At 38.7% G+C, this 19,552-nt stretch overlaps 1 protein-coding gene across 1 annotated transcript in view; it reads right to left on the reverse strand.

Annotated features, from left to right (window-relative positions):
* brinp1 (bone morphogenetic protein/retinoic acid inducible neural-specific 1) overlaps nt 1-17,159 on the reverse strand; it is a gene marked incomplete at both ends in the record, with an annotated part of 82,467 nt that extends 65,308 nt beyond the window's left edge. The window contains one exon of the mRNA XM_083902571.1: nt 16,942-17,159. Coding sequence (XP_083758697.1) covers nt 16,942-17,159 — 218 coding nt within the window. The remainder of the gene's footprint in view (nt 1-16,941) is intronic.
* Between the last annotated feature and the right edge of the window lie 2,393 nt (nt 17,160-19,552).

The following is a 19,552-nucleotide window of genomic DNA, read 5'->3' on the forward strand; positions in this document are numbered from 1 at the left end:
ACGCTGCAGGCTGTGAGAGGAGTCACCGATGCGGCCGTTAACGCGTTGCTCTCGATGACGTTCAGTGTATTGTAAATGATATCAATTCTTTAACATATTTTTTGAACGGACAGAGAGCAGAAATTGAAGCAGCTTTTACTAAACTGAAATAAATGAATCAATCTTTTGGAATTTAAATAACAAATGTGTTTCTGCTTCAGGAGTCCCAGTGTTTTCACGGCGACGATGAGATGCAACATTCGTCTGAATAAGCTGCACGTGTTTTTTTTTTTTTTTTTACGTCAAGTGTCCTCTCCTTCTCCGATGATAGACGGAACAGACAGCATCGGGTTTTCATGCTCTGATGAAGGATGAACCTTTCATTTTGAGCCATTTGTTCCAGTACTTGTTTGTTAGAGATGACTTCACTGATACTTCAGTGAAGAGGATGCAATGCAATAACATCATTTTCAACTATCTTAGTCATGCAACCAGAAATCTCCCGAATGCAACAGTCCATTCACGACAGCCACTCGAAAGAGCAGAGGTATCGGCTCTCGTCTTACGTATCATTAGCCTTTAAAAAAAATGGCGTGGCAATTCATACGATGATTGCAATTGAGTGAAGTAAACTTAAAAATATACTTTATAACAGCACAAACAACTGGTTACGGACCTCCGCTTTAACCCTTTGTGCTCAAGCAGCACGGATCTGTGCCGCAGGTGCATCCATGCTAATTTGGAATAATACACAACTCCTTATATGGACATCTCGGGGGTGTGTGTTGTTTCGTTGAGTCAAAGTTAAGATTCATTTCATGTCGCAATTTTTTTGGTAATGATGGAAAGTAGCAATAATTGTGCAAAAGTCACATAGACCGTTTTTCTATGGTGAACTTTGAACTGTGACGTATTTCCAAATTCCACAAATTCAATCCGATTTTGACCATTTCGAGCACTTTTAGCAGATTCTTATAGCTGTATACTGTATGTTTAAACATAGTAATGGAAAAAAGCAGCTGCAATGCTCTGTGCTCAAAGGGTTAATTAACAGCCATAATGATCTATAGCAGCGAGCTTGTAAAGTCCTGTAGGTCTGTTATCTTTCCTTCCTTTTTTCCTAAAGCAGAGGAGGCGATTGAGAGTGAAGCACCTTCATCTCATCAACAGCTGTGTTTCATTTACATGCTAAACCCCCCCAACATTCACATATTTATCAACGTATTTTAAGAGGAATGATGAAGTTCACAAATCGGGAGGAAATTATACTCACGCCATGGGCAGGTGCAAATGAAACACAGACACCGTCCAAGTTTGCAACTTTCAAAAAAAAAAAAAAAAAAAAGTTTGGTTGACTAGGGAAAGAGGGATTATTTTCACTATGATGATTTGAATTGCCTATGGCTAATTAAAATTAATTAGAAAATTATCCAACATATGGGGGGATTTTGCATTATTGCATCCTGCATTATTAACAACAAACCCATTTAACATTCCTGAGACATCACTGATTGAATTTTTGCCATCCTGTTCTCATGGAGCCAACGCTTAGCCGACTGTGGTGCACCATGAGGGTCTCAACAGAAACTGGCAAGCTGTTAGGACTGGGAGAGGCTTTATTCAATAATGGTAATTCCCCTATGAATGACTTTGTGAAGCTGTTGTGTCTTGCCACACAATATTGACTTATTCTCTTTCTATGTGTACATGGTGTTCCTGCACAGACAACAGCGCTGTGTGAGCTCATCTGCTTGGATATGATATGTTTTCAGCGGCGTAATAAAAACGGTTATTGCCCCCGGACCGCGTGGCAGATCTGCAGGGTTTATGGTCGTCCATGTGTGGTGCATTTCAGAGCGCTGCCTCCCAAGAAGAGAAAACTTGTCAACGCCACCAACCGAGCGGGCGCCTGTGATTTACATCTCATGTAGCTTTTTCATTTGTCCGGTTCATGTGATTTGCTAGGGACGGCTGAGCACCAGAGGGCAAACACCTGCTAAATAAAACTTCATTTGGACTGTCCTCGACTTTACAAGGACAAACTGTGCCATTACCAAAGGTCATATTATTGATCCTGACACACTAGGGACAAGGCAACTATCATTTCTCGACTGAGTTTGAGTCTTGGAAATGAATTAACTCTTTTTTTTTCTGATTTTAATTTAGTTTATCACTTAGTGTGTGACCCATCGCATCTATCTATCTATCTATCTATCTATCTATCTATCTATCTATCTATCTATCTATCTATCTATCTATCTATCTATCTATCTATCTATCTATCTATCTATCTATCTATCTATCTAGCTCTTCATATCTGACAGTGTGTGAATCCCAACACAAGACAACATTATAGTTTTTAAAGTCCACTGAATCTCTCCTGTAAATAAACCGCATGAGAAACTTTCACTAAACTTACTCAAATGCCGCAAGGCCTCAAAGTAACAATAACAACAATCGTTTTCAAACCTCAACTAAAGCGATTTTTGCTGCCTCAACCCATCACCGCAGACATGATTCTGAACCTCTGGCCTTTTGTTTGACATCCATGTGCTTCACACCCTCACCATCTGCCCCAAATGACTCCACTGCCTTTGACAAACGCAGCATCTCCCTCTTTTTTCCCTGTTTGTAGCTTTTCTCACCTCCAACTAACAATCTTTAACAGAGTGTATGTTTCTTAGAAGGCTATAATAACAGTATTTCTTTCAGGAAAGGCCCCCATAATCTCCTAAAAACCTTTGTTCCTGTGCTGCCACAGTATTATACCGCAGCTTGACGGTATGGAAAAAAATAAAATCATGCCTTTCATGGTAATAAGGAGGAAAAGCACAGCAATAAATCAAACAGACAGAGATACAATTGAAATCCTGTATGAATTTCAGCCACTGAAACCATTGAAAATATTACAGAATGAATCTTAATCCCATGCTCTGGTGCACAAAAGCACTCTGCAGAAACAGGCGGAATGTTATTTTGGTTGGACCGAGCTGTGTTTGTTTTATTTATCTTCACATCAATTCTGGCATGGGCTACATTTCTAAATGCAGCAGTGTGCATAGTGCAGGAAACCAGACAGGCTATTTTGAAATTCTGTCATGCTACTAAAAGAGAAAAAAATAGCTAACATCAGAATAGAGGCCATGTAAAAATATCCATGTCATTAGGATCAAATAAGACGTTTGTTAAAAGCAAATTGTGTGAGATTCACTGTCAAGTTAATGAGGGCAGTGTACAGTGCACACACTGTCCAACACAAAGTTTTGCATATTTTTTTATTAATGAATTCATTAAAATTTGCACTTAAAAAAGATCCCATCCATAATGAGTGTGTTTTATCAGCGGGTCTTACAGTTATAAGAGATTACATGCATAAGATATTTGATGATGAAGATTTGACTGTAGATTATACTGTTAATTCCAGCCAAAAATGATATATTCTCACGGCCACAGTGCCGGTGACTACAGCGCGTAGCAAAAATCAACAGTATGACGTCATTCCTGCTGCCTGCAGTGTCCATCTGTGTAAAATGGTGGCATCAGTCCTGTAATGGTCACACTGCTATCAGAGCAGAGGATGCAAAGGGAGAAATAAGCAGGGGGAAAACAGAGAGAAGAAACAACATTATTTGGTTTATTCAAATGGCCACGATGTACAGTACAAGACCAACATTTTGAAATAGAAACTCTGCCTTTAACAAAGACAGAATAAGTCTCACCCCTTGGCAGCCATCTTGGCAACAAGGCTAAGGACATATTTCATGAGGGGGAGAGAGAGTCACGACTGCACTTCCAGTGGTCAACCATATTCAAAAAGATAGCACTACTCATTTCAGATTATTTTTTTATTTCCTGACACAAACCTGTAAGTCTTGTTAAAGTTTTTTTTTGTATTAATATCCTCCTCCTTTCACATCAAATGTCCAACTGCCACTGTCTGTTGAAACTATGATGGCACTTTTCCATGACACAGTTCTAGCAGGGCTCAGCTCGACTCTACTCCTGGTACCTGGTACCTTTTTTTTTTTTTTTTAACCACTCTGGCGAGGTTCCAAGCGAGCTGAGCCGACAGACTGCAGACCACTGATCGGTCAGAGAGTGTCGTCACTGGAGGAGTCACGAACGCGAGCGACTGCAGACACTGTAATCGACAAATGGCGAACTGTAGATGAGTTAAAAAAATCCTGAAAACTTGTGTTAATCTCCAGCATTAAGCAAGAAACTTTCTAAAATGTCAATATTTAACAGCATACTGTATTGTCTGATGTATTTAGTGACAGCACTGGCGAAAACTAGCAATTGTGAGCCAAATCAGCTGTATTTTAGCTCAATGACTGTGTCAGAGAGAGTCCGGTCATGCAGGATGTACTGAACTAATCTTTTTAATCAATTGATTCTAATGATTCAGTACATCGGAAACAACTCAGAACTAGTTTATGTATTTGTGTCGTGTAAAAGACAACATCACCGTACTATAAAGTAATGAAAAACAACACGCCTGGTACCCAAACCATGTATAGTCGAGCCTAGTAGTGCTAGAACCATATTGTGGAAAAAAGTAGCATAAGTGTGTGCTTGGGTCAAGACAACAACACAATATGTTTTGCATGTTTCCCAGTTCAGCAGATGGCTGAGGTGTCATAAAGCACTCGTTTTCCATGATGCATACAGCTGCCATCTTTGCCGTTGTAAACAATTCTGTTCAGGATCCATCAAGTGCTGTATGCTCCTTTACAGCATCACTGTCTTTTATTGTACAGGCTTAGACTGGGATGATCTTTGATCTCTGACAAATTATGTATGGACTGCCTCTCCTTCAGGAAAAGGTTTCTTTTTCTCCCCCCCTCCCCCCCTTTTGTTCCACAAAGGTAGTACAAAACAGGAGAGAAAGGTCAAGGGACTTAAATGATTTGAAGAGTGACTTTTCGTTCTATTACCTGCCCTGATTTTGGTACAAACAGTTTTCTGAAAGTCTTTTTGGCTGGGTCATCATTTTATTCCATTTTGCACTAGAAGAAAATTGACTGACCCCATAATAGAACCTCAGCAGACCAAATGGAGGCAAAGGGGAAATAAACAGAATAAATCTAATTTTCTTACCATCATAATGACACCGATAATGGAATAAAGGAGGCTCAGTGTAACACAGCACAACATCGTAACCATGTTTTCCTCAGATTGCTTTGTGTGTTATGATATCTACATTGAAACTTTATTCTAACATGATACATAAAGATGCCATTTTCATTTCAAGCTTCCTAGTTATTAAGCATTAATTGGGCTATATCAGCAGTGGAACATGTTTGCCTAAATTGAATATGACTGCTAGCATAATAGCTTTGTTAGTGCACTTTGTAATTCTGATGAGGCAATGAAATGAAAATGGATGTAATCAAAAACAATCTCTTAATTCAGTTTAATCTCAAGAATGTGATGGGACACGGCGCCAGAAGCTAACGCACGGGTGAGTGACACGAGCATGTGTTTGAATCTAATCAGCTGTGTAATGTGAGAAGTTCTGCTGATGAACTAGTCTGACTGTGTGGGCAGGGACTGAATGGCAATGTGAGCCAACGGAACAAATAATGGGATGAGAGACCCTGAGATGCTCGCACTCAAGTGAAACACAGCATTACACGGAATGTCAAAATATCTTGAAAGTATTTTCTTACAAAGGGGGGGGGGGGGGGAGAGAAGAATGTGCGGATGAATGATCACCTCAGAAAAATATTGTTTACACTGCATTCACAAAAACCAGGAGAGATTCAAAAATGTATTCCATCTATTCTCACGGTCTCAAATGAAAAGTCTTCCTCTACTACTGTGCATTGTTTACAATTGATGAAACGCTTCATCACCTTCCGTGTCCTGTAATGAAATCACAAACAATGCCTTTGCATTCCACATATATAACAAAACACTACCAAGGTCAAAGCATGTATGCAGTGGAGGGAAAAAAAAGCAGCGCTCTTTTTGTTAGTACTTCAGATGCAGCCTATAACGTATCAACAATTTGCTGCTGAACTCAATTTGCCCCCATAATAAGTGCCAGTCATAGCCCAAATAAAACAGCATTCTGTTGATGATTTATGTGTACTGTGTTTGTTGTGCATAATGGCTGATATAAAACACCAAACCCTTTCAAATTAATAATCCCCAGTGTCTGTTTTTATTAACTGTGGGAAAAAACAACAACCTCAAATTCAATGATATTTAAATGACTTTTATCGCTATCATGACTCTGGTCTAATATGGAGGAATAGATTAAATTAGGAGAACAATACATGAGCTAAATATTGCTATTTGGCAGGAAGGCAACCACATTTAAACTTGTTTAGTCATCGTGTGAGGTATTAACTAAGAAGTGTGAAGGAAAGGAAGATCCTTGATTTCAGCACCATGGACAGAGACAGTTTGGGGAAATGCTTTTCAGGACACCGCACTTTACAAGCTATTTCTTTCTATAATTTCATTTTCTTTGTGGTATATTGCATGATCGGTACAAAATGTGATGCATTTTCCATTGTAAATAATATATACATATGTCTAGATAGATGTCTAGATAGATGTCTAGATAGATGTCTAGATAGATAGATAGAAAGAAAGAAAGAAAGAAAGAAAGAAAGAAAGAAAGAAAGAAAGAAAGAAAGAAAGAAAGAAAACCATGTGTAGTCTAATTTCTGACCTGCTCAATAGTTAAGAGTGTTGCCAGAATCTTTCTGTGTTTTGAAATCAAAACAATGGCTCTCAGACAATTGCGTAACAAGTGTTATAAAGGACACAAGCACGCACAAGTTAGTGTTGATCCGTGATGTCATTGCTGCTTTCCACGTCTGAAAATGAAAAACATGTAATTTCTTGTTAAAACCCACTTATCGGGCCGTTGCTGTGTGTGAGCCTCAAGAGATCAGAACAACCTTCTGAGGATATCAGGCCGCCAAACTCTGTGCCCTCCTTATGAAAGTCCATTTATACCCACTATGCACTTTTCACTGAAAGAAAAATGATCTTTCCTTTTTATTCCCCCCACTTACATGAATCCTCATGAATACGCCATTTGATTTTCCACAGGTTTAACATGAGGATCAGTGAATGACAAACATCCAGCTCATATAATATCATTTTCTCATTATTTCTTTGACACCTTTGGAGAACATTAATGTTTATCTATGGTCTGCCCTTCATGAATGTAGATGGGGAGTGGACATTAAACTATTTCAAACACTTCTCAGTGTAATGGTTCGACTACAGCCTGAAAAATGACCACATATTTGAATGAACATTTGCTCACACTTTGAACATTATGAGCTTCCCGAAGATGGGATTTGCATATGAGCTGTTGTATAAGTGTCCCCCAGACACCAATAACTGAACTGTATGTTGATTTGATAAACATATATAATGGCAGATTGTCTTTGTCAGTATGCTTATTTGCAAAAAATAAAAATCTGATCATAATGTGAACTTGCAGGGAAACATTTGGGATGCTTGTTGTAAACAGGTTATTATGCTATTATTTGACTGGTCTGGCCCACTTGAGATCAGATTGTGCTGTATGTGGCCCTGAGTTTGACACACCTGCTCTCAAATAAATGGTTACATTGAGTTTTGCATTTCACAGATGTTTAAATAATTCATCTTTTTTATTACACTAAGTATAATGAGCTGCAGCAAATGAACACTGGATCACAGGACAACCTGGTAATTTGTCAAAGCGTCAGAGCTATATAGCCCAAAAAAGTCCGACTGGAATGAATTGTGGACACGTAACCTTTTCCAAGTGTTTCCGCAGCACGAGAATATTGTGTTGCACTCCACTTTTCTAGCACAGTTAAGATGACATGTGCAACATTTGAAGTGGTTTTGTTGGAAGCGAACAAACTCAGATGTTCTGCAGGAAGCCTGGCATTAGCCTTTTTTTGTTCCAGTTCAAGGCCAGGGAAGAGGATTTTGAATAATAGCATTTCTGTTGAGGTGTGTTTGAATGTTATACATTTTAACAAATGTAATGTAAATTGCAAAAAATATGTCCTAGATGACCAACTTAGTATTATTATTATTATAATAATAATAATAATAATAATAATTAGTAGTAGTAGTAGTAGTAGTAGTCAGATTAGACCTGTTTTTACCACTTGATTGAATGAAAGTTCCATTACAGTTTATTTCCCATTTTTATATTAAAGCATTTTCACAGTAGACTCAGGCATACACCAGCTTGACTGACATCTACGTGACCCCACTATGTTTATTGTGTTGCGATCAGGGCAAACACAGCTAACATCATTTCCTCTGGTGAATAAACAGAATTTGAGGATGTCAGAAACTCCGCACCAACATAACCTTACCCTAAAACAATAGTCGATCAGAGGAGATTTAACGACCTCTGTGGACACCACCTTTAAAAGTTGAAATGTGAATTCAAGAATCAGAAACTGGGGTTAAGTGTTACTTTTGTGGATTTAAAGTAAATATTGTATGAGAAAAGAGAGGAGTTACTTATTAAATATTTGCAAATGGTCATATCAAACATGGCCGCTTCAAAGCTTGTTGTTCTCGGTGACGTTGCGTTGCCATTCTCGGGGGGAAGGTGGCACAGGCGTCCCACGCAGTGAATTAGTCAGTACTTAACCCTGACAGTTTCTTCTAGCCTCCTGTTTCTCCTCTAATTACCATCCCCTTCCTTGGCAGTAATTAAGTCATCCCGCAGGAGAAGGGTGGATTGGTGTGGGGGTGGCTTTTTATCAGGAGGTTGGGAAAAAAAAGGAAGTGGCATGAAGACCCTCCCCCAGATCAGCCCGTGTTGATCCTCCCCAACTCCAAAAAACAAACCCACTCCCAGTATCAGCGGTCTCCCAGTGAATGTAATTACAGTTCAGCCCCTGGATGACACAGTGTTTACTGTGTCTATGCATCTGTTTCTGCGGATTAAAAGATGAAAACAAATGGGGGTTTAAGGTTTTTGTTTTTGCTGTCCTGCACAAACACTGTTTTAATAATTTGAAGTTTAAACATTACAAAAAAAAAGGTCTGTGTGTCATGGTAGCATTTTATTTTCAGGAGAAAATAAATGCCCAAAACGTCGATGCCCAGCAATAGTCATGTATTCTCAGTTTGCCTGACTGGCTAAGACAACAGCTTGAAATCCAAGTGCTGGGAATAGTTATTGCTTCAGTCAGCAGCAAATGGAAATTCACGTCTGCTGCCAAACTGCGAAGTGATGGCCAGGATCCTGCACTGGTGACTGTCTGATTTTCCGAATCACTCCATAAATCTATCACTTGGAAAATTTGTGAGTTACAGATTTTATTTTTCCCTTGTGTGTGTGTGTGTGTGTATGTGTGCGTGCGTGTGAGACCGAGCTGGAAGAGCAATTGTGATTTCCTAAAGAACAAACTTGTCTCATGTTAAAATGTATGATACATTGAGGAAGAAACTATTCATAGTTTACAAAGTTTTTACATTAATATTATACTGTTATATAATAAAGTGACATTCAAACTTAAGTAGAGCTGAAACAATTAATTGATCGATCGATTATTAATCACCTATTGATTACTATTTTGATAATCGAATAATCATTTTGAACCTTTTTTCATGATTAAAACAAGATTTCTGATTGTTTTAGCTTCTTAAATGTGAATATTGTCTTGGTTTCTTTGCTCCACATAACAAAGAAATCATTAAAACTGAATCATTTTGGTTTGCGGACAAAACAAGACATTATATGGTCAGCACTTGCAACTCTTTCATCGAATTGTACTCAGTGACATAAGTGCTCAGTGCAGGTGGCATATATATTTATTTTAGCTCAAGAGATATTGCCAATTTTTCTGGAAATCGAGAGTTGAGAGAGTTGATTGGTGGAGGGTGCATAGTCGCACGTAGATAATAAAGCTGTCGTCAAAGTTATAAACAAATGTATGTTTCACCTCCTGAGCAATGCTAAATATATGACAGAGCCAAAGTTAACTTTTTTTTTAAATCTTTGGAGAATAAAGACATAACTATTATTCAGGCCAAATCTCAGATGATAATTTTGTGAAGTTCTATATTGGTTTGGGCTTCACAAATAAGGAAATTTACTTAATCTTTCGGCACATCAGCCCACATTATCATTACCATCAGGACTTTTAAAAGACGGTGCTGGAAAGTGAGTCTGTTTTCAGAAAGACAGAATCACAGGAGGAGGAAGACATAACTGGTAACCATGCAACCATCTGTGTTCTGTTCAAAGAGGTTTCGTCGTTTACCAAGAAACAATGTGATTGATAATTAAATCTTTGGACCCAGAAGGTGTGGAACTATGGCTGGCTATTTAAGGGGGACATATTATGCAAAATCAACTTGTTAATCATTTTAATATGTATATTTGGGACTTTGGAGGCCATATGAGTCAGCATAATGTGAAAAAAGATGACTCACTCATGTTTTTGTGGTCCGTCTCAGTCTAAGTACAGGAGATAAAGTGTGCGATGTTGACTTCCGCACTCATTGTGACTTCACAATGACACATTCCTGTGAATTATTGTCCCGCGGAACTCCACTTTGTCCCTAAAAAACACTAGAGTGCAGGCGAGGGCAATAGTATCTGTTCTATTATTGGCTGCACAGTGCAGCACAGAGTTCCACACAAACTTCCAGCCAGATTTTACGTGTCCAATGGATACATTTTATATATGACTGCAATGTGCCGGCTGGAGTCGGCAAATTATGGCTTTTCCAAATGCTAACTGCTGTTAGCTGTCGGAGCCTCAGTGACGCTGACGTAGTTTCCTGTGTATCATTTGCATTTAAAGAGACAGGCGCTCAAAACCGTCCGTTCTGAACAGGGCTGTTTTGGCAGGGTGATCGAACTGCTGTGGTGCTTCATCCTTAAGGTATTTTGACCAAAGCATGTCACAGACATGTTCATTAGGACACCAGGGAACTAGGTTAACTTGGAGAAATAGGCTATAATATGTCTACTTTATTAATAACAATAATAATAATAATAATACTACTAATAATAAAACTAATAATTATAATAATAATACATGCAATGATGATAAATATTACAACTTTTTCAGTATTACCACTTCATTCTTGAAGTGTTGAAAAAATAATTCTCTTCAGTTTGTCCCTTATGCTCCGTCGTATAAAAATAAGTAGTGGGAAAAAAGCATAAAAGCTTTCTCTTAAGTCATGGATGTAAATGAGAATGTGTGATGGTTTATGAACTATGAAAGGTTGCAGAAAAAAAATAAATATATAGGTTGTTTTTTGTTTGTTTGTTTCTAGAAGAGTGCTGCACTTTTATGTGCTATTTACAACACCCCTTCACTACTTCCTTTGACTGTGACCTCACTGTCTGCGTACCTGCCTCCCCATTCATTGTTTTGCATTGTGATTTGCATTGCATTGTGATGCTCCGCTCACTGTACCTCTATTTTGTCGAGTTTTTCTCGATCACACACTTTTTGCACCTTCCAAGTCTCGCTGCCTAATGGCATCGCAGGCCTCACTGATGTCTCTGTCCTCTTTCTTCATCCTGTTTCATCCCTGCTGACTTCCTGAGTGTTGCTCTCGCTCGCTTCCTTTGGCTACAGCCTGCTGAATTAAACATCGCCGCAGCCCCCTCTCTCCTCAGCAAACCTGCCGACTACATCAAAACCGCCTTCTCTCAGCCTATCCAATTACAGATGGCTCATCCAAACTAATTCAAGACCCAAGTCAGACAAATGTTACACCTTGTTGCTGCTTAAAACAAACGGGAGCCAGATCACCACTGACAGACACACCCACACTTAGCATATGAGTCACCTCAATGTGTTTTCATTGGGAACCATTGTTTGGAATAAATGAGGATAAAAAAAAAAGTTCAAATGACAGCTGCCGTGAGTCTCAACATAGTATTTGATGAAGAGTCTGAATTAAAGTTGTTTGCACATGCAAATCCCTGCTGCAGATTATTCATTTCAAGGTTCTGTGCTGATCAAGTGGTTGTTAGGGAATAATTAATTCATGGAGGAAATGTTCAGTTGGAGATATGCATAATGTGCTGTGAGAAAACTGCGTCATGCCTGTCAAAAAAACGGTAATCAAACGCTAGTTTCGATGCAGGACTACAGAGTTAGAGGTGGATGACAAAGATTATTCTTGGATATCCGTGAAATAACAAAAACAGATTTGTCATGAAACAACGCCTCCACCTTTTTTCCCCCTTGCAAATGCCAATCTGTCAAGCCTGCTCTCACAAACGTGAGACATGCACACGTAGAGGCATCAACTGAAACGCTGAATGGAACTTGAGAGCAGCCCATGGCCAAGCTGAAAGGGAACCTGGCTTGTAACCAGAGGGTTTGCGGTCCCCACCAGGTCAAAGGGCTGGGGTGGCCAACACTCCATTGCTTGCTGGGCACTGCTCAGTGGCTGCCCACTGCTCCTTCTAGCAAGGTTCCTAATAGAACAGGGGTGTCAAACGTGTGGCCCGCAGGCCAGAACCGGCTTACCAGAATGTCCAATCCAGCCTGCAAGATGAATTTGTGCAAACTAGTGTTGTAAGAATGCTGCGGCCCCTTTAAGAGAAGTGTATGTGCAAGGAGAGAGAGAGAAGCCGGCGTAAGGGCAGAGTTAGAATTAGTCACTATGAAGTGGGGTAAATACACTACTGTTCAAAGGTTTGGGGTCACCTATACATTTGAATGTATTTGAATTTTCCATTCAAAGTCACACTTTTATTCATCAAAAGAGAATAAATAGATTAGAAATGTTGCCCTTTCGTCAAAAAAACAGAAAAAACTGTTTTCAGCTGTACTAACATCATTGCACAAGGGTTTTCAAGGGTTTTCTAATCATCCAATAGCCTTCTAACGTGATTAGCAAACACAATGTACCGTTAGAACACTGGAGAGATGGTTGCTGGAAATGGGCCTCTATACACCTATGTACATATTCCATTAAAACCAACCGTTTGCAGCTAGGATAGTCGTTTACCACATTAACAATGTATAGAGTGTATTTCTGATTCATTTAATGTTATAGTCATTTAAAAAAACAGTGCTTTTCCTTCAAAAATAAGGACATTTCTAAGTGACCCCAAACTTTTGAACGGATGTGTATATATAAAAACCTGCACTGTGGGTCCATTGCTTCGCTTTGCCCATGTGACGTGTGTCACAAGTATTTCTTCGAACAAAGACGCGGCCACGTGCAGAACATAATGTGCGTTAATGCAGAATTTAATGAGTCAGAAATTTAACGAAGTGACAGATAATTGCCAAGCCACGGAACAATGACACAGTGAACGAAAACACACAATGGCTCAATTTTTTTCCATTGCAAATGAGTAGGGATTTTTCCATTTACTTAATACATCCTGCTATCACACTTACAAAGCATATGAGACTTCACTCTTGATGACTGTGTCTGAGTATGCATTCAACTAATTTCAGCTTTTGTTAGCACTGCTGGCAAAAAAAAAAAAAAAAGCTTTGAATTGGATGGAGTGTTATTTTGCCTTTGTTCAATTCCATTGACAGATGCTGAGGTTTTTGATGAGCTGAGGTCCAATGACAAGAGTGGGTCTATCAACCCTCTCTATTCAGACACTTCAGTGTGGCTTTTTCAAAGTGTAATCAATCAGAGCTATGCATTTTCATAAATATTTTTATTCTAAATAACAGTCCCCATCTCACTTCTTTGATTACAGTGCAATGCTGATTTGAGCCCTTTAAAATGCATTAATGGCTACTAGATTTGCATTTATATTGGATTTTCACTCAAGCTCACAAGAACCTGAGATAGAGCTCTGCGAACAAAGACCAAACAGAGAACACGCATCATCTGATCCACATTCTACCCCCCCCATAATAGAGTACAAGCGACTGAATGAAAGATGCTTGTATGACCAAAACAGGCCATCGAATTTCAACAGTTACTGAAGCACACGCTGATAGACATTATTGAGCTGTGGCTCTGATACAAGAGCAGAACGAAGCCGGCGGTGAATGTGGCTTTTCTTCTGACTGATGAATATAGGGGAAACATTCATTCATGTACACAATACAGGGAAATAAAAAAAACAGGATCCAGTCGGGAGATTGCAATCAGCGGCGGCACAGTATGATTACTTACACAAAACCCTCTCCAATCATTTTCTTTAAGTGATAGACGTTTATAGCAGCGGAGGGTAATTGGTGCCCAGTGGTGTGTTTTTACCCTTCAAGCCGCAATGACCTTTCCAGAGCGCTGGGCAAGAGAGGACGCCACCCTCGTCAATCTGTGTTTATCCTTCAAATTAGGCACAATGCCCATGTTATTAAAGATTGGGGGGGGGCAGATTTGTTTGTTGCTGATCAGATTGGTATTGTCCATGCAGCAGAGTGCCTCATGGGATAATCTCTCTTGGGAAGAGAACCGGAGTGGACTGGATGCTTTGTCTCCCTGCAAATCTGATCCAAACCACTTTCCACCACTAAATCGTCGAGGCAGGGAGAGTCCCGGGGGAAATTTACAAAGCGATTCAGTCCTCATTGCTGGTTAGAGTACAGCAAGAGCCGGGCAATCATGTGCCATGGAGGACCGAGCGTATGTATGACTTCATTCCAACTAAACACTACACTAGCTGATGGTACTTTTTTTTTTTTGTACCAATTGGTATTAACTGATGGTTCACATTGTGTTAAAAATCCTTGGAAAACACTTGAACCTTTGGGCAAAATTTCACACCCTAGACTCCAATACTATGATTAACGGCTGATCAATGATTAACCAAGTACTCAATTAATCATCACTTTTAATAACCCTTTAATTATTTTTAGAGTTGATTTCAATAATCAGAACAAGCTCTGATTTTTCAGGTTCTTACATTTTTTTTTTTTTTTAAATAAAGAAATTAATCGAATTGAATAACTTTGGTTTGCGGACAAAACAATTAAGTTGTCAACATTTCGACCTTGAAACGATGACATTCTCCAACATTTTCAGATTTTTTGCATGGATCAAATCCAATTTATTTATTTATCAAGACAATAATCAACAGACGAATGGATTATTTAAGTCAACCTTGGTTATATCACCATGTCAAACTTTTAAAAACAACTACTAATGATCATTGTGACACAAATGAATCACTTAGTTCGGAAGTCAAGTGCATTTAATAACGTTTTCTTTTTTAACTCAATCAGTCATGATTCACGGAAACCAACTCAAGAGCCTAGAGTTTTAAATCTTCGATAAGGATTTAAAAACAATACTTTCTTGTAACTGTCACAAAAAAAGGGATAATGTGATGGATGAGATTGGCGCTTATAATTAGTTTGTTAAGAATTAGAAACAACTAAAGCCACCTGGGTCTGGCAAAACTCAAGGATACGCATGCTCTATTTCAATAAATCACTTGCAGCATCACACACACAACCCTCCACTGCTGTACGGTGCCTGCGAAAAAGCTGCTTTAGTACTTTTGCCTCGGAGATTCATGTCTCTGTGCAACATCCCGCTCTCTGTCAAGTTACACATTATGCAAATGCATTGTTTACTGTTCATGTGACAATATCAAGGCATGAAAGCCAGTGGGGACTGCGGGTTGCGGCAAGTTACCAAGAGAGAACGGAAGAAAGGGAAAGCGAGAACAAACTCCGTGAAAGAACTGCCAAAGGAATGTGGCAAATGACTCTTATGCTTTCTCTGTCTCGCTGTAGTTCAGAGTTAGAAGAATACTGAGCCAAAGCCTGAGTCTGTAAGAAGGAGGATGTCTCGCCGTCTAATTCCTCTGCCTTGTACCTCAGTATGTCAACTATCAGAAGATCTGCGATGCAAAGCAACTGTGCAGTATAAGTTGGAGAATAGATGGACATTGTGTCCGCGCTTTAAAGATGGATGTAATTGTAAAGATTCCAATCCAGGTTAAGGTAAGAAATGGACGTTTAAATGTCATAAAACGACTATGATATGTAAAACAAAGATTAAGGATACACATTACAAATTTAAATACTGGAGGCTGGGTTTAATGTCAAATTACTCATTTGTGCCAAAAATCTCAGTTGGGCCAATGCACAACAAATGCACTAGAGCTGAAACAATTAATCAATTAATCGATTGTTAATTAATTGTCAACTATTTTGATAATCAATTAATCGGTTTGAAGATTTTTCCTGATTAAAACAGTTTTAGCTTCTTAAATGTGAATATTTTCTTAGTTCCTTTGCTCCACATAACAAATAAATCATTAAAACTGAATCATTTTGGTTTGTGGACAAAACAAGACATTCAAGAACATCATCATTTCGTTATTTTTCACATCAACGTTTTGTAACATTTTCTGACATTTTATGGACCAAACGATTAATCGAGAAAATAATCAACAGATGTGAAAAAACTTTACGATGTTCTCGAATGTCTTGGTTTGTCCACAAACCAAAATGATTCAGTTTTAATGATTTCTTTGTCATGTGGAAAAGAAAATATTCACATTTAAGAAGCAAAAAAATTCTGAAATGTTCTTTAAATAATGAAAAAAGCTTGAAACCCATAAATCAATTATCCAAATAGTTGACGATTAATTTAGTAATCGATTAATAATCGATTACTAAATTAAATGTTTTAGCTGTAATCAGGGCTTTATTTTATTTGTTCTCATTCTGTGCGTCCCATGCGTCCAATGTATCGCCAACCTCGTGTTAACCTGCACAACAAATAAATAAAATGTGCAACTCAAACTGGAACTACTTTTATTCTACTGTGTGTCACTCAGTTTGAGAAATACAAAAGACATGGTATGGCAAAAAGAGTGCAGAAGTCATAAGAAAGAGAGAGTGAGTGAATGCGAGTGTTGATTAAAAAAAAAAAAAAAGGCACTTAATAGATTTCAAATGTCAACAGTGTTGCAGTTCGGAGTTAAAATCTCAAAATAGAAAAAGCATTAAAACAGGCTCTAAAAAGCTAGTGTGGAATCAGTCCACAGACTGAAAGTGAACTCACCTATAAATTTTATATCTGGTCGTAAATCCTTTGCCGAATTTGTCCACAAAGAACAGATAACTTTGAGAGTGGTGGAAAGGTCCGCGGTCCGAGATGAGCCAGTCATATTGCTTGGTGACATGTTGCTCAGTTGCCAATGGGTCCTGGCGGGAAGACTGAACTGTTATATGGTCCCATATAAACAGGAAGCAGATGACCTCAATAAACCTCCAGTTCATGCTTTTTTTTAAGCCGCTCTCTGTTCATTCTCGCTCCATTATGTGGAGACCTGATGGGAGAGAAGAAAAGAGGGAAAGGAAGAAGAAGAAGGGAAGGGAGGGAGAGAGAGAGAACGAGAGAGCTGTTACATGACAAAGTCTATCTTAGCAAAACAAGAAAATGTCATAGTGTTAGGTTAATTGTGTTGTACTGAACAAAATAAGATGGTGCCCTTGTCACTGTCACTTTGCTGTGACATGATGTGTATTTGTTTTCTCCTTTCACTGAATTTCTCCTCCCTGGAGGATCGTTTTTTTAAGAATGCCACACAGATAGTGCCTCTCCATATAAGGCTTTTGCAGATGAGCATACAGTACATGCAGATCTGTGTGAATGTATTTTTTTTTTTTTTTACATAATTGGTGTCATGATACATTCTGACAAGGTTACAAGGCTTCCTCATGATATGTTATGACATCTAGCCACTAATGTGGAAGAGCACCATCTCCCTTTTACCCAGTGGTGTCAATTACTGCTGCAGGAAACTTTCAACTATTGACTCGCAACTTCATGAATAGTTTAAAAACGTTGCGAGACAAAATGCCGTCTTTATTCATCAAACACACAATGAGACTTCACTTTGGTTCCACTAACGTTTCAAGTGATGGATAATTCAATTCCAATATTGCCCATGGTATTACACAGTGGCACTGGAATATAGAAGACGACCCAGTGAAGAAACGTTTTTAAAAATACAACTGTACATGCACAGATAAGCAAAGGAGCTATGGTTGTCAGAAGACGTCATCTAAAAGACGCAGATTTAGCAGATCTCAACAGGATTATTATTTTTTTTTTTAAACTAGGGCGCACGTTAATGCATGACGGGTTTCCAGGACGACTGACCGGAAAAAGATGCGCGTGACGTCATGTTTACGTGACTCCCGGTTGTTGAAATGAGTCTCTAACGTAACGCTAAACATTAAAAACAGAGGCACACGTATGCATTACACAGATACGCTGCTCTTTTCATTTAAAGGTGCATGTCACACAGACTCAGGAATAATATTCATATCACATACTGAACTCACCACCAACAACAGTACAGCCAAAATATTTTGCAGACCGCAAATCGTGTTTATGTTTTGAAATCAAGTTTTGACATGTGGCGCCACCTACCGCCGTATACCAATTATTGCAGTCAGTAGATTCTTAGCTGCCGACCAACCACGGGTTGCCAGGTTAGGTCAGAAAACAAAACCTAAAAGAAAAGTATTTTGAATTTGAATGTAGCAACCGTTTTTGGCCACAATCTTACATATGGCACCTTTAATAAACAGACCGCTCCAGTTCGACTGTAGGCGCGCTAACGGCGCTTAAGGAGCTAAAGCAGCTAACGGAGCTAACAGGTAAAAGGTGCCTGGACTCTGGTGCCGCGGCATGTAAACATGACATCGCGCGCGTCTTTTTCCAGTCCAAAAAAATCACAAAGACTAGAGATAATAATGAATAGCATACATGCTCAACAGCACTTCATAATTACTTATCTTGTTTTATCTTGCATTAAAAAAGCCTTTTACATTGAAGAAAAACTCATCACATCATGATGATTCAAAGAAAGAAAAAACAAGATTTCCAACAAAAACAGTAATATGACTTCGTAAAAACTCGGCAAAAAGAAAACTCTTCCACTGATAAGGAAATGACTTTCATAAGCAATTGCATTCCAGAACTTTGGCCCCCCGACCGTGGCGGGCCCAAAAGTGTGCTGTCAAATGTTACTGTGTGCAAAAAAAAAAAAAAGAAGTCCATTCTATTCATGGCTTATTAGACAATAACACATCATAAGAGAGCAGAGGAAATGTAATGGGCCTAATCTTTTCCCTGATAAATAGATGATAAACTACTTGATTGCAAAACTTGAAGTAATCACAGCCGCTTTCTAAAGGGGAGATTTTCCTCCTGTCACAACGTGATTAAAAGTGGCAGATCACTTTCTTGACATTTTGAATTAATTCCTTATTAAATTATTTAAAAAAACTATGCTTCGCCAACTTGTTAAAGGAACATGAAAAAAAAAAAAAAAGGAGAACTGGTGTCTACTTCTGTAACTAATTATGCTGCCATATTTATAAAAATCAGCTTGTGGCTGTCATGACACTTCTATAACTTAGAACTTAAACTTGGAAAACAACATTTCAACTATAATTGTATATTTGACAAGTAAAAAAAAAAAAAAACAAAGTTGTCTTTTTCACACATCAGGCAGATGCTTGGCAGCAATGACAGGATATGACAGTGTATACTTAACAGGCCTGGTTTAGTCTAATTACACTGACTGAATTAGGGTTGGCTCGCACACTAAAGTAATACTACGTAGCCTAATGTAATTTGATCAACAGGAATGATGCCG

Source organism: Microchirus variegatus (genome assembly GCF_963457635.1).
Source record: "Microchirus variegatus genome assembly, chromosome: 16".
NCBI lineage: Eukaryota > Metazoa > Chordata > Actinopteri > Pleuronectiformes > Soleidae > Microchirus > Microchirus variegatus.